The 24,933-nt window shown below is 47.2% G+C and overlaps 1 protein-coding gene and 2 long non-coding RNA genes across 4 annotated transcripts in view; 1 reads left to right on the forward strand and 2 right to left on the reverse strand.

Annotated features, from left to right (window-relative positions):
- The window catches only part of ZSWIM5 (zinc finger SWIM-type containing 5), a 95,495-nt gene that overhangs the window by 50,549 nt on the left and 20,013 nt on the right, over positions 1 to 24,933 (reverse strand). The window contains exon 1 of one of the 2 annotated variants that reach the window (XM_064428704.1): positions 4,694 to 4,727. The exons of the other annotated variant lie outside the window; for it this stretch is intronic. Coding sequence (XP_064284774.1) covers positions 4,694 to 4,712 — 19 coding nt within the window. The 5' untranslated portion in view covers positions 4,713 to 4,727. Of the gene's footprint in view, positions 1 to 4,693; positions 4,728 to 24,933 lie in introns of those variants that run through there. 2 annotated transcript variants of the gene reach the window in all.
- Positions 18,901 to 21,621, reverse strand: LOC135305232 (uncharacterized). The gene is made up of 2 exons (XR_010366473.1): positions 21,339 to 21,621; positions 18,901 to 19,219 (listed from the first exon to the last, which is right to left on the reverse strand). It is a non-coding gene; the product is annotated as an uncharacterized LOC135305232 (long non-coding RNA).
- LOC135305233 (uncharacterized) lies at positions 21,662 to 24,684 on the forward strand. Its single transcript, XR_010366474.1, has 3 exons — positions 21,662 to 21,792; positions 22,910 to 23,040; positions 23,119 to 24,684. It is a non-coding gene; the product is annotated as an uncharacterized LOC135305233 (long non-coding RNA).

Below are 24,933 nucleotides of genomic sequence, written 5' to 3' on the forward strand. Positions count from 1 at the left end.
ACAGTGGCTCCCAGCCACTGATCGATGACAGGAAAAGCATTAAAACGCCTCTTTGGTTAAGTCACAAATTCCAGTCCCATGATTAACGCTGCTCTTAGCCAGGCAGCAAAGCAAAGGCTCAAGCATCACAACCAGAAGGGACGTCTGAAGAAAAAGATCTTGTGTGTCTGAGACTACACATTCTGCACAGAGATGACCCCAGGCCCACCACGCTAATCTCCACATCTCCATTTTAAGGACTTAGCCAAAACAAGGCAGGAGTCTCTGAAACCCAGCTCTACTCATGAACTCCAGGCATGTTAAAATAGTACACTTGGGTTCTCCTTTTTCTATAAATTCATTCTGCAGACAAAAAGCCAGACAATTAGGGATTTTAAGTATATTCAGTCCAGCCAAAGACTTGCTGATCTTAATCAAGTTTCTCAAAGCAATGGCCATAATTTCTACACAAAACCATTTTTATTGTCCTTTTTTTTAACGCTCTGCTTATCAGTTCCTACAAAGTCTCAATGGCTCAGACTGGGGGTTTAAATTTAAATGTAGAAGAAGAAATTATTGAAGTTTATGGATGCTAGATCTAGTAATTGTTGATAAATATCTTCCTCTGATGACATCTGGAGGATTTAAATAACAATGAAGTGTTAGATCAAATCTCAGATAAACAAGTTTTGGCAAAAATTTAAATATTTCAAGCAAGGAGGTTTCAGACGCTTCTCTGAAAAAGTAGGAAAAAAACCCAACAAAAAAATTTTGTTCCAGATTCTACCATCACATCCACATCTTGATTTTTTCTAAGCAACCCTTCTCTGACACCATCTCTGGTCTCCTTCTGCATTATTTATGGCATCTTTCTACAGCAAATGACTCTTCCAAACAGTAAGAGATTTTTTAAGCACCAGGCTTGGAGAACAAGACTGCTGTGCAAGTCCAACTCAAACTTCCAATGTTACTTTGAGTCCTGTGCTTAAAGCTCCTTTGGAAATGGCTCCTGGGCACATGTTCTCAATTGGAACAAAAAGGCGGGCCAGAGATTGTATTTCCAAAGGATCACAAACAGTCACACCTGGAAACACTATTTTTTTCCCCAAATCCCATTTAGCAAACTGAGCTGGATGCTTGCCAAAGGTATGTAACTATGTTTTGAGCAGCTCAGCAATACTCCTGTGACAGCAGCATCAAGATGGGATTTTGCAATGGGGTCTGCATGGCCACAACATCCACGTATCCCTGCACTGATCCCAGGCAGAGGGGCCTGGCGTTCCCCATCCCACACAGTGCCTCTGGCTAGAAGTGCCTCATCCCAGACAAACCCAGCATTGTGCAGGATGCTCTGCAGCGCCAGCCCGGCAGGACACCAAGGACACTGAAAACTGATTTCTCCAGCCAGCCCGAGCTCCCGCCCCACTGATTAATGGTTCTCCGCCACAGAAGCTAATAGGATCCTCTTTGAAATCCAAATAACCAGCATTAGTGACCTCAGAGCCCTGTCTGCTAACTGGACGTACAGCCTGCTTTTAATTCTCTTTATTTTCCACTGCATCTTCCCTACCAAAGCTTCCTTTCCCACAATGTTCTTTCCCAGCTGCTACACCCCTGCTCTGCTGAGTGCTCCCCACCACCACCCCAGTTATACCCCATGTGTGGCTGCACAGCAGCATCAGCCCAACCCAACACATCCTCCCCCTGATCCCCATGCCTAGGGAAAGGTCCAGGTTAGCTGCTGCAGCCCCACCGCATGTCTGCAGCCAAATGCTCCCCTGGCACAGCAAACAGCTAGTGTACCCCAGGGCTGGTTCTCAGCAGCCAACAATTTAAAGCTAAAATTCACCAGCCTTCCTTGCCATTCCCACACCTAGCTCAGCAAAAGCCTGTCTGTAAGGGACATTTAGGCAACCAGCTCTGACTACAGTAAATCTCCTTCTTTCCTCTCTCTCTCTCTCTTTTTTTTTTTTTTAATCCATAACCACCAGCTTTAAAGCTTTAAATCAATATCCCCTCTTGCGATCTGCATTCAGCAAGGAATTATTCACATTGAGAGCTTTAAAAATTAAGCTAAACCCTGCAGGGCCCAGGCCAAACTTATATCACAGCAAAGCTTTAAACACTGGATCAGGGACACAGCGTGAGCCATGTCCTGGTCTTAGATGCAAACTAAACGCAGAAAACAAAGCCGCCGTCACTGTGTTAAAAGGAAAAACCATAAACGGTCCATGCTGTGGCTTCTCCCAGGGACACAAGGGACAAAGGCCCTCCTTCCATGAAGAGGGGTCAGCCCATTCCAACCAAACACCTCGCAAAGGAAAGAAACTAATTGTCCCTGCAAAGGAAAGAGACTTATTGTCACTGTTTGAAAGAGAAAATGGCAGCTGATCTATCCACCCGTCTGTAATGCTGGCCAGAGGGAGGTCTTTGAGGGATGATGTGAGGACAAAGAGGGCAGTGCCATGTGCTCCCTCCGCAGAAGTACCCACATCCATGGGAACAGGAGGTTCTCAGCACTGCTGCTCACAGCCAGACACAGCTGGCCCCAGGCTGGGCAGAAGTGCCAGATGCCAAGCTGAGAGTCCACAACATTCCTAGAGGTGCCAATTTTAAGGTGCAATTGAAGAAGAGGTGGGAGAAGAAAAACTCACAACCTAAACCAGCTCCTGCTAGTGCCCCAGAAGACCACAAAGGCAGGAGAAGATGGATGAAAGAGCAAATATTCTCAGCCTCACCAGTAAAAGAAGCGCCCATGTTTAATTTGAGGAGGGGTCTGATCTGCTCAATGACAGGACTAGGTATTAGAGGGAAGACACCCTGCACCCCATCTCTCCTCCCACCATGGGGACAAGGGGCTGCAAGCCCTCTGCACGAAGATATCTCAATCCCACCTGATGCTGTGATGGTGCCAGAGGGTTGGGTATAACCAGTCCAGGAAACAGCTGGATTTCCACCACCCCCACAGTGGCATCTAAATGAGCACTGAAATCTTTCCATCTTCCCTGCCTGAGGGATGGCATGAAGAAGTCCATCTGGACTGTGCAGAGAGCATCCTTGATCCCACAGTCACCAGCCTCATCTAAGACCCAACAAGGACTGGCAAGGGTCAAGGGGCTGGACCAAGGCTAAGAAATTGGAACAGAACAAAGCAAATCGGGAGGCTCTCCTGGCCCCAAACATCCTGATGGTCCCACACATTGACCTCTTACAGCTATGAACTGCACAGGGAACTCGAATCTTGAATCCACCCCGGGGCAGAGATTATGCCTCACATTCAGCTCTTGAGATGCCCACACACAGCCACTTCTCCAGCTCTCAGTCATGGGGGTGACTGCCCAGGCCTTAATATTTGTAAAGTCCTTAGGAAATCCTTGGAAGGGAAGAGTAGAGTATTATTATGAAATAATAGCTTTTTATTCTGCTCCATCTGAAAGCTGCAGCTCTTTGTTCGGCCCCACGCTGTCTAAGCCAAGGGTTAAGGCTTGACTGGCTGGGCTGTGAGAAGCCATCCTCCAGGGTGGGGGAGAGGCAGACTTCGGATGGTCTCAAGAACAAGGTGCCTTTCGAACCTATTCGGACTCCAATAAGCAGCTTTAGATGTAACAATAGGGGGCTGAAAACCCAAATGCCCCAAAGCCTGCAGACAATCAGGACTGTTTAAGCATCCACAACTGACATTTCTAACACCACCTGAAATGTGTATTTTCCTTTCTGTTTCAAAGCGTTATTTTCCAATCAGATTATGTGCAGGATAAATACCCTTATGCGGTGACAGCAGGCACTGCACAAGAAAATTGGGGATAATGGTAAATGCAAAGATTTACAGATACTTATCTCAGCATCTGCAAGAAATATTAGCTTTGAACGTGCTGTTCAAACACAACGTCAATCACTAGAACCTAGAAAAGTGCAAACTTGCTTAGCTAAACTTAGCTCTAAAGTAAATTAAATAAATAAAATATAACTAGGCTTTTAGAGCCCATCTCTCGAACGGGAAGCAGCAGCCACATGGGTGAAAAGCCAGGCTGGTCCAAGGTGACAAAGCACAGTAACAGACCAAGAGGCTGAGAATAATGACCCTGAGACACTGCTCTTCTCTGAGGTCAGGGACACCCAACCATGGGGGACACAACAATCAGGGAGGAGACCTGGCCACCACCTGCAGACAGAGCAGGCACAGACACACTGTGGCTGCCGAGGAGCACATCAGTGCCACTCAGCCAGGCTGTAGGAACGGCCCCACAAGCACCCCGAGCTCACTGTAGTCAAAAAACAGCACCCATGTGCTCAAGACATCACACTGCATCCCTGCCTTGGGGACCATGAAGGCTCAGTGTCACCATCCCTTCCATACCCCCCACCCGGGAAGAGGACCCCAAGCTCAGGCTGCTGCCAGTGCTCCCTGACCAGCACCACCCAGGACAACACTCCTACACACAGATTTGCCAACCAGCAGCTGTGAAATGCCCACACAGGTCCTATGCATTCCCACATAAATAATCCATGTAGCAAGGAGATCTCTGCAACACACTTGCCCTGACACTGACCTACGAGGAAAGGATGTGCAATAAGGTCCTGAAACTTTAATGAATCACTGTGAAAAAGAATGTTACAGTCACCAGCTTAAAAATACACCAAAATCACAAGCAGTTTCAATGGAGATGAAAGACGAAGGAGGAAGATGCCTCTTCAACAGCCCAGATCTACTTACCTCTGAAGGTCCAACGCATACTGGTATTTCTGAAGATGTGGCTGGACCTCCCCCGGCTGGCCAGCCATGCTCAGAAAGCACAGGATCCACTCTCGACTCCTCAGCTCCTTCCCCTGCACTTGCTTTCAGCACTGAACATCGTTCACACCCCCAAAGTTAGCCAGACACGCAACTGATCCTCCAGATAAACAGCCCGACATCTCACAGCGCTTCTTGGGCTACAGCCACAGCCCATCAACAGCAGAAGAGGAGCTGTGATCTGAAATCTTATCTGGTCGCTGCAGAAACGCGGCGGAGAAGGTCAGCTTTCCATCATTCAGCAAAGACATTCAGCGCCAGCACACAAACACTAAAAAATATCACTGTTGAGTTAAGACAACTTTGGGGTTTCTGCTTTGCAGCCAAGTATCACTCAGCGGCCATTAAACAGATTTTTTAGCCATCAGTGGAACATTAGAAATTCCATGAATCTGAAGTTTATTAATTCCACAATACAGTTTATACTTTTTTTCACGATTTATACTCCTTGGCTTCACTCTTTCAGCTATAAATAAAACCATTTGCTAAGTTGGCTGATACATCGCAGCCCATGACTGGCACATTTATGCAAGTTGGCTGAAAAACAAGATGGTTCAAGGAATCGCCAGAAACACTAAATCCAGTTATTTCAAATCTATTTTGAAACATCTAATAAATCTGCAGGGATCACTTGAGATACAGAACTGGCTAAACTCGAGTAGCCATGCTTCTGAACAGCATCCCTGACATTTATGGAGTGGCTGATGTGCATTTTACAGCTTTCTCTCTCAAGTCCTTCACAGTCCATCGCATAATAGTCATGTCTTTGGAAAGTCTTCAGAAGGGAAAGAAATGGAAATAGGAGAAAGAAATTGCAAAAGAGATCCAGCAGAACAGACTTACAAGATCCCCCATGCCTTTCCACAAGCTTGAAATAGAAAAGAGACCTACATGCATGGGCTCCCATCTTGGTGGAGTGCACCTGGCAGGGATAGGTTCAGGGGTCTTTGTAGCACAGGGATCCCAAGCCAGAGGCCCATGAGGACAGTGTACATACAGGCTCAGCACAAGGAAAAGGTGGATCTGGTCTACCAAAAAGCTCCAGCAAGAAAGTGAGCCTGCACAGCTACTCCCCAAGTCAAAGGCAGCTGGAGAGCTCAGAGCCTTGTGAGACTGGGCCAGTGGTGACTAAATCTGCAGTTTTTACAGAGAAATTCTGAAATCTGTCCAAGTCTCAGAGCTTCCCTGGTTAGCAAGAGACAAGTGATGAAAGACCTGATCAGAGAAGAAAAAAATAAAGATATCCAACTCAAAATTTTTATCATAGCACTTGTAATCTGTGCCCTCAAAACTACTTGTGAACAGAGACTCTGGCCTCAGGATACATCAACAGATCTTACCCCAGAGCACCAAGGGACTGACAGCAGTTTTGCTCCTCCAGTAAGATGAGCAAGCCAAAGGAGAAGGCACAAAAATAATCTCATAGGAAGAGGGCTGTGTAGGAAAGGGTGGGACTAGGGGTGGGGCCTCAATACTCAATCCGAGCTTTTGCATGCTTATTTCCTGAGCCAAACCAAAACCCCTGGCAAAGCTGCTCAGACAGGTGATGATTAGCACTGCAAAACCAAGGCAGGCTCTCCAGGAACTCAAGGTGTGCAGTGCCCCCAGCCATGAGAGAGCAATCCGAGCCCTGGGGAAACTGCAAAACCTTTTAGGCAAACAGAGATGTGATAAAATAAATTGGAGTACTAATAGATGAGAGCCAAGGTCCAGGGCTTCTCTCCCTGCCTACCCTGCTCCAGGCAGGAGCTGATTTTCTCTCAGCCACCAAAGCCATACTTCTGAGTGTTGGTTTGGGGCACCCCAACCTCCAAAATTTACAGCCTGGGTATGCTCCCCAATAGCTACATGTTGGGTTTTCCTTACCTGAAATAATCCTTATTGCTTGAAAGTCCCTCCTCCCACTTTGTATCTCCCAAACAGCAGCAAGACATAGTTGCCAGCAGCTGTGTTTCATCCGTGGAAATACCAACCATTCTGGAGCGTGTAACACTTGATAAACATGAAATGCAGTGGGATGTTTTTATCCCTGCGCCCTGTCTGGCTGACAGGCCACGAGACTACAGCCCCTAACACACACTGCAGTGTAATTCACCTCCCTGCCACCCCCAGCCCCTTCCAGAGAACGCTGCTGACCAGCACCACTGCAACACCCAAGGCACAAACCTACCCCAGAGGTTTCCCCGCCTCTGCTTCGCTTGCTGGGAGCCAAAAAGCAAATAATTCATCATTGCCTGCCCCTCCCTGGTGCAACTGCTCAGAAATTGCTGAGTCCGACCTTACTTATCGCTGGATGCAGTGCAGTTCTGTTTTCTAATCCCCCACATCTGCATTTTGTACAGCCCTTTTCTAAGGCTCTTCACATTTGCTTCACAGTTTATCGCCCTGCTCAAGCAAGATGACGCATCTTTAAACTTTCCACTCAAAAGAAGCGCTGAGGAATGAAACCATTCAAAACCGAAGAAGCTGCCTCAGAAAATAGTCCTCACAGAAAACGGCCAGCAGGAGTTTTTTTTTGAAGTCATAAACTTAATGAGACAAGGGATTATCTCTTCTGTTGGAAAGACTCCTTGTTCCTGGTATCATAACAAAATAGTGAACCATTTGAGGGCTTTTCTTCTTAGTTTTGCTCAAAAACTAGGACAATAACAACTGAAGTCAGAGGGGGAAAAAAAAGTTTCCCTACGTGCAGACAGAAAAAGGCTTTCCAGCACAGAAGGAAGGAACAGCCCATTCTCTGTGCCAGTTCAAGAAGTCCTTGCAACTTATATGACCCTAAAGCAATATAGATCCTATAGGTCTACCCCAAAGTTCCCTCAGTGATACATCCCAGCAGCCAGAAAAGGCTTACCATGGTCTGTACAAGCTCAAATACACTGCAGAAATTTTAGGTTCCTGTATGCAAATAAGAAGATGGGTCCACTCTGGCAAAATTGTTTGTGCTGAAAAAGCCAAAGAGGAGCCAGGCAACACAAAACACAGAACAAGACCTACACACAGAGGTGCTGCTGCCTGGTAACCCATGGGGTTGACCTTTACATCCCTCCCCGTTAAACAAACCTCAGCTTCACACCCACCCACGGTCTCTGGGGACCCCCACCTCACAGCAGACAGCATTGGCTCACTTTATTTGTGTTTGGGGGTCTGGCACGCAGACATACACCAATCCAAGCAACAGGGACACCATCAACAGACAGGGAATCATTTCATCCCATGTCTTCAAACCACCAGCCCACTCCTCCTCTTTGCCCTCAACACCACAGGGAGCACTGATCCCAACCAGTCCCCTGAGCCCCCAGCGCCTCACAGTTCAGTACAGGGGCTCTCTGTGGGGGTCTGGACTGGGTTTCAAAGACAAAGCATTGCCATAAGAGGAAAACCCTGGATAAAAAACAAATGGGCAGCTCTGCAGCTCTCCATCAGGTCTGCAGGAAGCCAGGGATACCTACGAGCACCCAACAGACACAGTGCCCCAGCAGGGGTGCTAAGCCAGAAACCACACGGCCTGGTGGCCCCAAAGAGCACACGCTGCCTCCCACGGTCAGTCCTTGAAGGGGTATTTGTACACGAGGCCATGCTGAATCAGGGCAGTCAGGGACACTGCTGTGGCTCCAAGGAGAAGCATACACATGGCCTCCCCTCATGATGGAGGTGACTTGACCAGCTCAGTCAAGAGCAGCATCAGGCTGAGCAACAGCCCCAGCACTGGTGGGGCAGTACCTTCCAGGGGAGGGCTTGGGCAGGACAGAAAGAAGAGGGGAAAGCCAAGTTTGACTTGGCCCAGCAGCAGGCTGGGACTGCAGACGATGCCCTGGCCCGACACAACCTGCTGGGAGCAGAACCCAATGCCTTGCTCTACCATGGCTGGGCATACAGAGTTGGTGCTATCAGATCAAAGCCCTGTGGCCTCAGCTGAGCCCTGGGAAAATGTCGGGAATATCTGTCCTCCCTTTGGCTTGGTTTATCATCTGGAGAAGGCAGGACCCTCCACAGTGCAGGCAGATGCTACAGTCACTGCAATTTCAGAAGAACTCCTCGGATGCTCCATGTGTAACCATTTTTCTGCAGTCTGCCCCAGTGATGTTCCCACATCGAGCAAAAACCAGCCCAAACACTCTCCTTAATTAGGTTAAGTTAGCTGTTTTTACAGCTTGTAAGGTTCAAGCTAGACTGATTACCCATGTACCCATTGCATTAGCAGGGCTGGCTGCCTCAGATCTGAGTTCATCTTTCTTAGATCCAAAGAAAGGAAAGGGAAAAAAAAAAAAAAAAGACGAGCTCTAAAAAAGAAAAAAATGCTTTTGGTCTCCCATCAGGTGATTTCTTACTCTCACCTGGGTTTGCCACACAGATGCACAGCACCTGGGCTGATGGAAGAACCTGTTCACACCAGCAGCAGAAAAAGAGCCCAGCACATCTCCTTCCCTGGGCAATCCCCACGCAGCGCTGCAAGTTATTACAGATGGCTACACCAACAATAACCAAACACGACACCCAGTCACCTCGAGATCGCTTGCAGCCCAGCTGTCCTGGAGAAGGGACAACCCATCCAACTGGGCTAAAGCACAATCAAATATTTAAATGAACGTTTCTGCTTGAGGTCAGCTTCGCCCTCCTCCTGCGAGCGGAGAGCGATCTCCTTGCATCGCCGTGACAACCTGAGGATGGGTTACAGCCATGGCCAGGCTGCTGAATGGCAGCGCTGGGTACTTGACATGCCACAATGGGATACGTTTGCCTTTTTTCAGAAATGAGAGGCTGACATTGTGAGGCGGTTAAAGCCAGACATCCAAGCGAGGCCATCACCATACACGGGCTCAAAAGGCTTTGTCTGCCCTTCTAAGAGAAATTTCATAATATGCGAGGGTGAGCAGTCAGCAAAAGGCTTGGATAGCTCGACTTATAATCATCCCCAGCTTCCTCACAACGGCCCTGAATACATCTTTGATTGGTTATGTATGAGAGGAGCTGTCCCCAGCGTGGTGCCAGACATGTGCGACACAGACCTGGGTCGGACTCCTGAGCAGGAAGAATTCTGTTCAGCAGCAGTGCTTAAAGGGTGGGAAATAATAATAACAACAATAGCAATAGTAATAATAATAATATAATCACATTATTAGTATGAATTTGGACTTATTATTGAAAAATGTGGCAATTATTTAATCCCAAATGGTTTCAAGATATTATTGGTTTTATTGTCGTTCCCCCCCTCGGCAGGCAGGGTGAAGAGCCAATTCCCAGGCTATGGCTGCTGTTCCCAAGATGGGCACTTCCACAGAGCCCTCTGTTTCTCAGTCCAAGGGGAAGGGCCACCCATCCCTAACAGTGCCCTGCCAGCCCCAGCATTCCCCCAGGACCCCAATCCCAGCCCCTAAGAGGGGAGGGGCGTGGATCCCGTGCTCATTCATTGCACAAGTGACTTTCCTGTTGTTCCAGACGAACAAAAGCCGAGCGGCGCAGTGGGCCTGAGAAGAGTGCCTTCCCTTTAATAAACGTGATTTCAATCCCAGTGAATATTCATACAATTACCCTAGCTCTAATTTGTATAAAATGACAGCCTGCAAACCAGGGATGATTGAAGAGGACCAAAATCATTTTGTTTGATTACAATCTCTCCTCCCTCCTCCCCCCCCTCCCCACCTTCATTATCTTTTATGTCTATTTAAACTCTGGACACTGCATATTCATCTCAATTCTCCCTCCATCTCTCCTTCTGTTTGTGGGTTGCTGCTGCTTTTATTTTTTCTCCCCCCTCCCATCTCTCTCTCTCTCCTTTCATTGTAATTTTCTTCTTGCTTCTGTTGTGCATTCAGGGATTTGAGGAGGTTTTCAGGGGGAGTGGGGGTGGACTTCATTTCATAAAAAAAAAAATACTGTGTTGTCTGGATAGAAAATTACATTTGCATGCTCGAGGGGCCTGAGGGCTTCTCTGTGGGCTTGGCAGAGATCCTACCTCGGGGAGGGGGAGGGAGGTGGAAGATGCTGATTTGATTTCCTCCTCTTCCCACCCCTTCCCCCTTTCCTTTCCATATTATGTATGTCTGCCTGATTTTTCTTTTCTTTTTCTGCATGTGCAAACCACTTGAAGAACAATGGCACAGATTAGAGGCCTTCCTTAGGGCTGTTTATGAATGCAGTTGTGGAGTTCAGCAAAGCAGAAACATTACATACAGTAATTGGACATTTAATTACTAATGAAGCTAGCAACTGAATTTTTTTTTCCAAGGGTCTGAAGCAATGTGACAGACCCTCCAACTGCAGGTTTAATTATGGCTGGAGATGGGCTTAATACTCCCCATCTTGCACTCTATTACCCTCTCAAAAGCCCTTCTGCCTTTTATTTGTAATTTTTATGCCCCTGCCACATCCACAGGGAGAAACATCCTGATGCTGCATCAGACAGGATGATGCTTCTGCTGCTGCTCTCAATTGCTGTGAAGCCAAAGAAACCAGTCTTGGACAGGCTTTCTACAGAGTCAGCTCTCTTAAGAGCATGGAGGGAAGAGACCTGTTTTGGTGGCCAAGAACATCCAGAACAAATCTCTCCTTGATTATATTTCAGTTTTGGCCCAACCTAATTTTTGACATCTCAGGTTTCGATCCCTCTTTTTAAGAAATCAAATACTCAGGTTGTTTATCCCCACACAGGGATATTAATTTTCCTCCTAGAACTTAAAGCTTAAGTTTTCTTTTCCTTCCTCCCCCTCACCCAGCCACTGCCTCCACCAAACACCATGGGACAACTGGGAATGAAGTCTCTAATGGCAGAGGAACCAGGGCAGGCTCCAAGCAGTGTGAAAGCAAAGGTTTGACCCCAGAAAGTTTTGCTTCTGTAGGGCTATAATCAGGCATCAGTACAACACTGGGCTGGTCTCCAGAGGGAGAGGTGAGCAGGCCATGGGTCAGGGGAGTGGGGAATTAGGTACCTGAGGTCTCAGTCCTACCACGGGCAGCACATCACAGAGGATCTCAAAATGACAAGCCAATGTGCACTGGATCACAGCTTTCACCTCTATCTTGTCTCTGACAGGGAATGACAACCCCCAGAGAGAGCCTCTCCCTTGCTTCTAGCAAGAAGCAGCTTCAGAACTTCCTGAGCTGGAAGCTGCATCTGGACCATCTGGTTTAACACCAGTGAAATGGGGCTGGAATAGGGTTAACAAGCATCTTTGGAGTTCTCTCATCTCATTCTGCCTCACTGAGTTTCATTCATTGCAGCTCTAATTTCCTTCTTCAGGTGAAAGGAGACAAAGTGCCAAGGCAATCCCACCTCCTCGTGCAGAGTGCTAAGCTCCAGGGAACTGAACCTCCAGCTTCTGTTGATCAAAAAACCTTCTAATTGATTACAGATGAATGCTGTACAGCAGAACTGTTGGATTTTAAGAGCAAAGAGAGCACTTTTGTAAAATGTCATATGCATATTGGGATTTTTCTTTCCTGGTTTTAATGACAAAGTGCAAATTTGGGGGTTGGGGGGAGAAAAGACAGGAGAAAGAGTAACAGATGTGAAGAAATGAAAAACGTTCCTGAAGAACAAATCACCCATTTCTTCCTCCAGATCTCCCAGCACATAATACTGAAGACTGTATGCTCTCAAGATTTGTTCACACTAATCCTCACATGTGTTACAGAGTGAATGACCAGCATTCAGTCAGGACCCATGGCTTCCACTGGCCTGCACATTCTTACACCTCCTCTGGTCTCAGGAGGGAATGGTATCTATGAGAATGTTGTGCCAATTGAGCCAAATCCACTACAAAATGGAGCAGTCAGTATCCTGCTCGTACAGGTTATGGTGGAATTCATGCTCTATCACCAAGGGACTAAACCAGCAGACAAGGCTCCTCCAACACCAACTGCAAGAAAATCATCTACACACCCCAAAGGACTGGGATAGCATCATCTCCAGGCAGCCCCAGTGTCTCCAGCGACTATTAGAGACCTTGGAGGACTCTACTGAAAAAGACACACAACTTTTAGACAGTGGACAGCAGGCAGGATCCCTCTCAAACAGCATGTGCCTGGATAATAGATGCAATTTCCCCCCTGGATTTGCCTTCCAAATGTGGGATTCAGCAGTAAGCACATCAAAAGTTCACTGGCACCAGTGAGAGGCCCTGCTGCTCTGCTGCCGACTTGGATCCTTGACAAGTTGCCCCTGGCTGTTTTAGAAGCAGATACCATATTCCTTGGATTAGGAGCAAGAGTCTGCACCAAACCTCTTCCAAAAGTCTTCCCCGTTCCTCAGCTTTGACTGAATTCAGGACTTTTTCTGCTGCATGAACAGTTGGGCAGAAAATCTCTGGTGATACAGAAGCCTGGCCCTCATTCACCTTCCTTGCCTAGGGAAGCAGTCTAGAAGAAGACTATTTCCAAGAGCTATTTCCATGTCCCTTGATGTGCTTTTCAACCTGTTCTCCGCAGAGAGATGTAGCTGAAGGACTCAGTGCTTTAAGAAGTCCTTCCAGGTCCTTTTTCAAATCAGGCTAAATAATAGGGGTCCAGCACAAAGCTTGGCAATATGGGACATGGGAGGATGCCATCCATGGGGTCATGGGAGGACCCCCAGCCCTGGCAGTGCCAAGGGCCAGGCTGGATGGGATTTTGAGCAGCCTGGTCTAGTGGAAGGTGTCCCTGCCCATGGCAGGGAGGTTGGAACAAGATCATCTTTAAGGTCTCTTCCAACACAAACCATTCTATGATTCTGTGATTTAGAAAGGACAAAACAGGTCATACAAACTGACATCTCCAACCAAAACCTGCTACTGAAAACTGGATACAGTCAAGAAGAGAGATCTAGTGACATGAGCTCTGCCCTCACCTCCTGTCAGCTACTTCAGCATGTGGTGGCCACCTCATGTTTCAAAGGAATGCCAAATTTCACCCAGAGGCATCTCCAGGAACACTTCCAGATGACAAGCAGCATCCCCTGCCCTTTGGCAGCTCACAGTTGCCAATTCAGTGCTACAGAAACACTGGTGGCCAGACTCATCTGCTTTGCTGCATGTCAGAATTGCATGACCCATTAATTCATCTCACTGCCTCCACCTTCTCAGAGACCTTGTGGCACCATGAACACCTGCTCAGGGTCACCAGGACCCAAACTTCCAATCACACTCAGCAACTTCTATCCACATCAGCTGTATTTTAAACTGTTTTGAAGCAATAGTGCTGAATGTAAAACACAACCTAAATATAGATGATATGACAGAATGTAGCCTGGGTGTGAGCTGCCTTTGACCAGCACAGCTCCATGCACCCCCCACCATAAGGAATCACACTTTGCCCAAGTGACCTGCAACTGCTGTTGTACATCTGAGAGCCCTTAAATGAGATCTGCTTTACAGAAAAGGATGAACACCCTCCTGCTGAAGTCTGGGCCTCTTCAAGATGTCTCTAGTCAGATATTCAACACTTAATTGCTTTTGAAGACCAAAGAGCCCCTCTTCATTCTCCTCCCATGTGTTTATCTTCTGCAGAAGTCAGCTGCTGAGTTTGCAGGAGAAAGATCAAATAACAACTAAAAGAAGTTTTAAGATGCACACCCACTGCCATTAATCATATTTGTAATATCTTCCTTCCCTCACTGCCTTAAAAATGCTTATTTCCAGACCCTGGCCAGCCTGCTCCCTACAAACACAAGTGTGGCAAAAGCATGCCACCAGGTGTGAGAAAGTATTCCCTTACTCAACATATCCACTGATGCTGGGGCAAAGGTGCCAGCAGGAAACCAGGAGGACACGGAGGGTCAGTTCTGTCCAAAGCAGCTCCAAGGTTGGAAGGGAAAGGAGTGTGAGAGCCTTCTCCAGCCCTTGGCCAGTGGGAAGCATCCGTGGGAGGAAGCTGGCTTCTCTGGCAATGCTGGTGCTCCTTTGGAGACCTGGTCCTGGAGACCTGAGCTCACACAGCAGGAACTAGCTGAGATTTTGGGGCCATTCACATCCAGAGGAAGCTGCATTTAGACAGAGCTTCCCTGCTTTAAGGGACAACAGACCATTCAAACCACTTCAAAAGGGACACATCTGCCCAACACTTGCCTTTTTACCAGCTGTGCCATGGTCCAAAATATCCATCACCTTCCCACACATTGCCATACGCCACACATAGACTGATGTCCCAAACACCCTCCAGATCCTGCCATGAAACTAGCTCACATCAAAACCTGTTCACATCAGAGTCAAGATCAGAGGGGAGCCTGATCTCCTCCAGCTCTCCCACCATGCTCAAAATGTACCAGTACCCACACACTCCCAGGGATTTTTGAGCTTTAACTCATCTTTGCTCCCAGTTCAGGGGGTTCAGGGTGCAGGGCAAGGCTGGGAAGGCAGCCCAAGGCTCACACTCAATGAAGGAGAGTAGAAAAGCAGCAAGACCAGAAACATCAAGCCAGCACCACAGCATTGCTCAACACAATCTGGATGGAGACAGGGGGGCCCTGCCTCTTACTCACCATTGGGATGGGGGTAAACAAAACAGCAGGCCCCCAGGATCCTGGCTCCTCCTGGGGAACGTGGCACTCAGACCCCCATCCCAAACCACCCCTGCTTTGAACCCTGGCAAAACCCTGGTTAAAAACAACCGCCCCTCCCCGAGAGCCCGCTGTCATGCTGGACAAGGACACTGCTCTTGAGCTGGACTCCCTTTCAGCATCTCTAACTTGACACAGCTGTTCACTTCAACTGCTAAAAGCCAGTGTAAGCTGATTTTGCAAAGAGCCCGTCTATGTAAACTGTGCCGTTCCTCCAACATAAATAGTACAATCCTGGCTTATAATTTCAGCAACTTGATGTTTTCTTGGCCAAGAGTGAGCCCAAGCAACTGGAGATGGAAACAACTGCAGAAATTGTGGCCAACCACACAACAGAGACTGAAAAGGTCCCAAAGAGGACCTTGCTCACAGCCATGTGTCTGAACTAACACCCCATCACTGCAGGTCAAATCCACATGACCCACAGGCAGGTGAGTGCTTTGCACTGAGACACCACACCCTGCAATGTGCTCCTATCAGCCATGGGGTATCAAGGGAGATACACAGCAAAGCTGGCAGAGAATCAAACCAAATGCAAAAACCACTTAGGAGTCAAAAATATCCCAAATCAAATCCTGTTCCTTGTAAAAGCAGGTCCTGAATTCTGGATTTTTAGGACAAAATGTTCTTGCTGCTATAACACCTGGGAAACAGAGATAAGGTGTGCATGTTGGTGTGGAGGGTCTACAGCCTCCACTACCACCATCCTAGTTGCTCATCCTTCTGTCTTGGTCCCGAGCAGCCAGGACAGCTTGGTGACAGCCAGTGGTGGTCCTGACTTCACCTGGATGACACTCAAGATGCTGCATGCCCTATTTACAAAGAACCCACATCACACACAGCACAGTCCTGACAGACACAGGGACCTGCATGCCTTCAAAACCACAGCAAGGTTCTGGCCATGCTGTCTCTATGGAATGTCTACAGTGCACACAGTCACACACTGTATGTAAAGCAGTCTTTGCATCCATGTACTGTCCTACTGAAGCGATGCTGCTTCTTTGTTCCCTGGTGCAGAAAGCATCCTTTGAGCTAAGAAGATTTCAAAGCTCTCCACTGCTCACTGCAGTCAGAGATAAATACATTAGGATGCAAGGAATTAATAACTTAAGACAACAATTCTGAGTTTAATAGAAAATGTTCCTCCCACCCCTCTCTCTGAAGAGGAGGATGGCTGTTAAACCTGTGCAAAACTTGCATTAATTCACCAACTGTTTCCATGGCAGAAACGGGTGATGTAGTGAAGTCAGTGACTTCATTTCCTGAGGACACCAGATCTTGCTCTATGCTAAAAATAGAGATTTGTATTTTAGGTTTGTGAAGGGATGCTGATTTTTAAGCTTCCTTGGAAATCTCTGTGAATGCACATACCTGAGCAGGAATCAGTACCCAACATGATCTGATCTGCCACTTGGAGACAGCAAGACCAAAGTAGTTTGTCAGGAAAACCGATTCCTTGCTTCCTTCATTGCCCATCAGAAAAATATGATGCCCACACTGGCTGCTCACGGCTTGATACCAAAAGCAAGGAGATGCTAATGCAGCTCAGAGAGGAGATGGGCCCAAGTCTCAGGAGATTAATCTGCCACACATGGAAAGTACCTGTCAGCATGAAGCTGAGGAGATGACACAGACGTTAAACACAAGCGAGAAATCCACAGCGTTGTTTCCTGGGCAGTCGGCGTGAGACAGTGGAGCCATTTCACACACCTGAGCGATTTTCAGCAGCCTGCTGACACTCACTTCCCTCCCTCCCAACTGCGCAATTTGTTTTCAGAGTTAATTACAAAGAGAGATCAACATCGACCTGCAGAAATCAGGCAGCACCTCAGCTATTTTTGGAACAAAAAGCACAGGACAGAAGGTGATCTCCTTTGATGAGAAGATACCCAAAATAAATCTTTTATGCTTCTCTATAATTTTTTCCCTTTTGTTTTCATTTAACATCTTTAATCGTTTTAAAACAAGACCCACTCTCACGAATTCTCTCCTAATTAAATGTTCTAATTAAAATGCACCACACTCCATAAATTCACTCTCATTTCCAATGCTGGGTTTTAATCTGGAGGGCAAATAACTGATCTCAAAGTTGAAAGGGGAAAAAAAATAAAACCACCCCACATTCAACTGTTTCAACAACGTTTAAAAAAATAAATCTACCCCAAGACCTTGAGGGTAAACAGGAACATTTGCACCCACTTAACGTTGCCAAGATGACTCTGGCAGGCAACATGTCTCTTCCTGAGTCTGTAGATCAGCTGGCATAATGGTAGGGTCTATCCTAACACAAATATTTACTCTGATTTCTATTTATGTAAATACCTAGAAGGCAAGGTGGTATTTACAGATCACTACAATCAATTTAAGCACTGTCCTACTGTCCTGCCTAGCATGTCTCTAGTTTCTGTGCTGAAGATCCTCACAGACCCAGAGAATTCAGGCATCTACTTAAGGAACAAATGCAAGGCACAATCAAGTAAAAGTCGTCTTAAAAGCAAAGGCTCCAACAAGAAGAAAGCCCCTGAAGCCACCAAATGTGAGTTTGCCTGTTGTTGGGATAAGTATCCCACATCCACCCCAAGAGACAGGAAGGATGAGTCTTAGCACTGTGTATTTTCCCCTGGTTATTAAGCAGGACACCTTACACAACCACGTTGGATGCTGGACAGATGCTAAGTGTCAAATGTGCAAACTTAAGATGCAGTCCATTGTGCATAAGCTCTTCTCCTGCTTGAAACAAGAACTCTGCAAAAACCAACTTCCTTTGCTCCCAGCTGGGATACACGCTTCTGTTTAGTTTTCTGGAAAGGAAAAGGATCAAACAGGCCAATTTATGACATGAGCAGATTTCTGCATGCGTGATGACATCCTAACAGTGCAAAATGGCATGGATCCACTCTTCAACCTTCAGCTGGCATTTTTCCCTCTTTGCCAACGTACCTCTATGTATTTTACAGCAGTTTCACATCACACACAGGCAAAGGTTCTCCGCCAAGGGTTTTCCACTCCAGCATTTAATTGGTTTGTCGTCTTTCCCAGTGATTTGGGCCTTGTGAGGACATCAGCTGAGTATTTTAACACTCAATCTACATCTGCAGGAGAAGAGCATACTTTCTCACAGCCCAAAATAGCTTAAAAATTGGTTTTGTTTGGATGGGCTTCAAACAAAAGAATATTTATATGCAACCAAGCATTTTTTCAACCCAAAAGTGTCTTTCTTTCCCCCCACTCCCAGAACATTACGGTCATGTAACATAAACATTACCAAGGGCACTGATGGTGAGGTAGGTATGTGGTGGCAAACAAACAACTTCTGCTTCCTGATACAAGGGTTGCTATGAATCTTGGACCCATTCAACGCTTCACCACAGCTTCACCAGCAGATAAAAATGGGGTTTTAGGGAAAAAGGCCTTACTGTAATCACTGATCTTCACGATGACAGCTACGCTGCAAAAATAAAACACATTCATGAAGCCCTACAGGAAAGATCAATGGTTTTAGGTTTCAGGGAGATTAGACTGTATATTTTTGAAGTTCTGCAATATGAATTTGGTTTAGACAAAAAGTAAAAAAGTGGGGGAGAAGTGTAATCTATAACACTTGTTCATTCCGAGTTTCAAAGCCATTTATTATTTTGGAGACACTACTGCATCACAATTCCCAAGTGACCAAGAATGTGATTTTTACAGCAGCATTAACCATCACAAGCAGAAAGCCAAGCTCCTGGCTTCTTCTCAACTCTCCTGAGGAGAACAGAAACCACCTGGTACTGGTATGCTTGGAAAGGAGGAGCTGGTATCTTCCACTTTGCTGACATTATGGAGTTTGCCACCAGCTTTGTCAAAGCATCCATCATCTGACCCACAGAGGCTCCCCACACACTGTCCTGGAGTATTTGCCATCTTCTGAACTTCTGCATCTTAAAGAACATATTGGTGCAGCACTTGGTTAAAGCACAAAGATTTCAGGGGAAAAAAATTCCTTGCTACATTTCTGAGTGCTGGGTACTTTTCAACCTTGGTGCCACTTCAGGCAGCCCATGTCCTTCCCAGTTTTCACCAGGGCTATTCCCTGCACTGCCCAGCTGGACTGGTCACCATGGGAGGCTAAAGAGACAGGAGCATAATATCTTCAACCCTTTTATGTTTGCAGATCTCTGTGCTTTTTTCCCGTGGAGATGCACTCCCATAGCATGAACATCAACCACCTGAAAAAAGGTCAGCATTGCTTAGCCTGACTGCTTCTGCACATCCTTTAGGGGAACCCTCTAATCTTCAGGCCCTCAGACCACAGCCACTGGGACAGGACAGACAACACAAAGATGGAAAAGGTAGGAAAGGAAGTGGGAGGAGGAAATAGATATTTGAAAAAAGAAACAAACTACAAAAATAAGCAAATAAGAAGCAAATGAAGGAAGGATACTAAATCCCCACCACAAGAGCATCAGCAAAACATGCCTGTGTTCCTCTGATAGCTCCTGCCAATCAACAGCTGACAGGCCAAGCTAAAAGGTACTGCAGGAAGCTGATGTTGGAGACATTTGCAACTTCTTGTCTTCTAATACTCCTGCCAGGTGTAGGTTTTGTCTAAGCTAACATGCCACAGCAGGGATGCATAATTACAGGCCAGTTCTCAAAAATAGCAGGAGACAAGGTTTTCACTTTGCATTTATACAGGCTCCCTTTCTTTGTCCAATGGCACAGAATGGAATTCCAGAGCAAAATTCACCAGCTAAAGATTCTGGGGAATGGACTGTCTCCTCCAACCTGTTCAGTCACCTGATGGGGAAGAAAGCAGCTGGGACATAAACAAGTCCCACCAGCACAAGCATCCCAACCTTGAAGGGCAAAGTCCACCCCCTTCAACTCTTGGGTGGCTGCAATTAATAATACACATCAGAACATCGAGTGAGCATTAAATCAGAAAGAAACACAGGTTCTACAGCACCCCAAGCCACAGTGTCCCCCATGACTTTAAGTGGGGAAGCCTCATAGAGCAGCAGTGTGCAGAGCTTCACTGATCTACCCTTCAGCATGCTGCTTGCAGGAGATTCAGACAGCAGGCAAGGGCTAAACAACTGGCCAGGATCTCCCAATCCCTGAGTTTGCTGAGATGCCAGACAAGCAGGGCCATCCAAACAGATCCTCCTGCAACATGGGTCATGATTGCACGAGGGAAACTCTGCTGGGAACCCAATACCTACAGGCAGAGAGACAAGGACAAATGTTAAGAATCCGTCCCCAAAAAGAATGAGTTTCTCATAGAAATCCAGGAGGAGATCTAAAAGGTGAGAAAGAGAAACCTTAGGAAAGGCAGAGAAGGGCACTTCACTGAAGATAGAGTGTTCCTCTTCTCAAGCCTTCAGTGAGAAGAGCACCTTCCCTCTGCCCACAAGCTAGAGCAGAAAGAAAAGGAGCTGGGATCTGCATCAGCCCCCAACAGCAGCTCAGAGCCAAGCTCCAGGATGCTTCCCCCAGCACAGCAAAGACATCTCACTATGGTCAAAATGGAGAAGAGCTTATCTATTTTAGCTGCTGTGAAATGTCTGCATGGCAAAGCTGTTTAGAGAAGGGATGTCTCAGCTAGCTAGTCTGCTGTTCTGCTGGCAAGGGTGAAACATCAGCTCTGCTTGGCCTCTTACTAGGTTTGCTGCCCAGGCATCATCTAATTGTCACTCCAGTTTACGAGCTGAAGATCTGCATTAAGATAAGACTGGATGACTTTTTGGACCCAGAATGAAGGAAAACTAACTCCATCACCCTGAAGTGCCCTTCTGCCCACTGGCAACAGCACATCTCGAGAAACAGGATAGAGCAGAGAGGATTGTTACGGGTTCAAATAGGCAATTCGACCCCAAATATCAAAAAGCCTGCTCACTTTGAAATAAACACACTTGTTTAAAGTGCCAGATGGACCTCACACGCTGATCTCTTTTCAAAGCAGTAAAGGCTGCTTCAGCATACTGTTTATGTGAGTCTGGGGCCAGCACCAGGGTGGATGGTGCTCCCTTCCCACAGCAAGTGGACTTCCTCCCCTACCTAGAAACATCCCTACCACACTCCAAATCACTCCTGCTGAGGGACCACAAGATGGAGCAGAGATAGGTCTTTGAACCCTTGTGGGTCATACAGACAGAAGAAGTCTTGAAAGATCAACCACCCTGAGCCACCTCCATCAGGACTGATCTTGTCCTGCTCTGGACTAAAGCAACAAAAGCCTCTGTCCTAACTACTCATGGACCCTCCCTCTCCAGTGACATCACCCTAAAGTGCCCATCTTCATTCTCAAAGAGAACACATACAGTCTCCAGCCAGGCCTGGAACACAGCATGAGCCTACCATGGACATCCCCATGCACCTCGCACCCATTCCCATCACGCTGACAACCTGCTCCAAGCTGGCACACACTGAGGGGACTCCCCAAGCAGCCCACAAACCAGCAAGAGGACGTGACCTCCCTCCCCTAAGGAAACACACTGAACTGCTGGACCAAGTAAGGCCACGGTTTAGAGAAATGCCCACTTTCACTGAGTTGGGAAACAGCAAAGCCATTGGGGTTCAAATTTAGAAATCAAGCCAATCAGACTACTGCATATCTGTTCTTGTTCTAATTAGACTTCTTTCCTTTAAAAAAAAAATAAAAAACAAACCTCTGACTGTACAGTGCCCTAGCACCCCCACTCCATCCCAAACTTAGCAGGCATTTTTCTATGTTACAAATTCCAAAGGCAGCTAATTACTCAAGACTCAGCAAACTCAGGTTAAAAAAAGAAGCTGCTCCAACTCCATCAGGGAGGCAGATGGCAACGGCGTGTTTCAGACACTGCAGGCTGCATCAGCACTTTCTCCAGCCGATGGTGTCTGAACAGGGAGGGCTGCAGACTGGAGGCAGCACAGCAGTCCCTCTGCCAGAGGGCCACTAACAGGTGACTCATTGCCGTGAAGAATTCTTCCCTGGCCCGCAACTTGCAGCCTGGAGAGGCACGCCATTGATTTATTAACTTGCAAGAAGTGTTCACCTGCCATGGCTTGACCCTCAAGCAAAAGTCCCAGCCTCATACAGACACAAGCAGTACTTAGTGGGGTACCCAAGGCTGGGCATTTCGCCCTGCCTTTTCCCAGACCTGCTTCTCACCTCATTCGCTGGGATGCAGGAAACGATAGAGCAACTGACATTGGGGGGTGGGGGTGGAAGTGAAAATGTACGATTTGAAAACCTGTGCTGGATACAAGAAGCAGTGAGCCCAGAGCCTGTGCAGCACAGATGACTCTTCAAAGTAATCGCTTATGCCAGCAGGATCCAAGCCAGGTAGGCACAATTTAATTAAAATTACGTCAGCTCACACACAGGAGTCAGAGGTCCCACTGGACATAGAGCCCAGTGGTTCAGATATTAAGCAGAGGTCAAACTTGCTTGGACTCCATCCATTCATACTCCTTTCTTTTCTTTTCTCTTGGTTTCAAGCAGATCTTCAGTTCAGACACCCTTCCTTGTACTCTTCCAATGCCCTGAGCTCTCACCAACACCATAAACCATCAGGCTACATCATGAGCAGCATTTTCTGTTTGCAGCGTCTCCTGTTCCTCTCAATCCTGTCCCACTCTTTCAGGACCTTGAGGCATGTCTCAGCTGAGAAGGAATGGAGAGGGCACAGCAGCAGGGGATACTTTATACCCATTGGGAATGTCAGCAGAGTCTTCCTTGGACCCAGACATAGGAAAAAAAAACTACATATTGAAGGTGGGATGCTGCATTTGCAAGATCACTCAGCCTCTGAGCATGAGCAGACCACAGACAACAGGAAACTGTTTTTTTCAGATGGCCAGTTCAGCATTTGCAGGTTCTCCTGCTGCCTAGACACTATGAAAACCTGTACCATCTGCAAGCTCACTGCTGCCTTAGCTCAGTTACGGACTTGCGGTTGCACAAAAACATCTGTAAGGAGAACACACATCACATTCCCAAAGCATCTACGCAGAGCAACGAAGAGCAGGTGACCAGTTTCAGCTAGAGCATGACCACAAAAGACCAAGTTCTCCAAAAACACTATGGCCCAGATCCATGGAAACAAATGTTCTCCCTGCAGCTCTCCAGGGATGCAAAGAATAGCAACTCAGAGAATTCAGTGGCTAAGGAAGGTCCCACTCACTTCACTAGGATGCAGGACACATCGCTGACACGTTCACACCCCTGTGTGAGGACACCCTGACCGTGGGCTAAGGTACCTTTGTGCTTCACAGTGCAGGCATGGAGGGCAACTTCCAGCTGAGAGGGCGAGGGCACCCATGCCCAGCACACTTGACTGGGTTCTCACTTGGCAGGAACACAGCCTGGGTTCCTTATCTGTAAGTTTCAAAAGAGTCCAAAAGATAAGGAGGGACCAGCTGCCCTGTAAGCACTATTAAACTCTTTTCAAAACATCCGGCTGGAGCTCCCAGACTGATCGATCAATAGCAATCAATTTCTGCTCACCAGCGGGATTTTGCAAGTGCCTGCTGCTCTCTGGAATGGGGCCATTAGCACCTACAGTCTCAAACTAATAGCCAGTAATGAACATTTTACCTATGCTAATAGCTGGGTGAATGATAAACAGTGATTTCTCTAGCACTGTTCATTGGGGTGAGCAAACCTTGTCACAGCAAAGGAGAGAAGATGGAGGAAGAGATGGTGCTAGCACTCTGGGAAATTGGCTATTTAGAGGAACAAAGAAGAAACTGGTACCCAGAGACCAAGAAAAAGAGCCAGGAAAAAGACATTTTTGTTACATATAAGTAAATTACTAACATGGAAGTGTCCAAGACAAAAGGGACTGAACACAGTATAGCAACCAAACCCAAGAAGAAATACATTTACCCTATCATTTAATTTAAAAGCCTGAATATTTCCACTGGCACCAGAGAAGCACAGTTCCTGGGAAGCCATATCCTCACATGTCTGCTAACTTTGAGTGGCAACAGGAGTTTTCCCCAATTGCACCATTTCCCTCCCAGGTGGATGCCCTGATGTGTGGAAGAAGGTCTGGGCTCACACTGATGGTGCTTCTCCTTGCAGACCGACCAGGGCCAGGCTTCTCTCCCCTCGTGAGGCCATGCACCTGGTAAGAGTTAAACTCCAAGGCTGGTTCCAGCTCCTGCTTTGTGGGTTTAATACTCCCCGAGCTGTCGCAAGGGTGTTAAACTCCCACTCTTCCAGTTCAAAGGCAGCTTTGCAGAGCTGAGCAGTCTTAAAATGCGCAGCTTTTCAGAAGTGTGACCTTTTCACAAGGTTTCCAATTCAGTAAAGGTTTGTTTCCTCCCTCTTCAAGCACGTAACTAATGGTAGTCATGAAACACCTCCTCCAACAGCAGCAGGCAGGCGGGCCAGGCTCCCCACCAGCCTTGAAATGTCATGACCAGTTGCCTTTGGCTATTGCAATGGTGCTTCTGCAAAGGCTCAAGGGCACAGAAAGTCACTGCACCATCATCAGGCATCAAGCCCTTGCACACATCTGCACATCACCTGCTGCTGTCCCCACACAGGGAGATGCCCGTGCAGACAGGGAGGGCAGCAGGGATCTGGTCCTGGATCCACCCCATTCCCCTGCACAACGCAGGGTCAGTGCAGCCCCACGCACACAACCACAACCATCCGCAG

Source organism: Passer domesticus, chromosome 7 (genome assembly GCF_036417665.1).
Source record: "Passer domesticus isolate bPasDom1 chromosome 7, bPasDom1.hap1, whole genome shotgun sequence".
In the NCBI taxonomy this organism is placed as follows: domain Eukaryota; kingdom Metazoa; phylum Chordata; class Aves; order Passeriformes; family Passeridae; genus Passer; species Passer domesticus.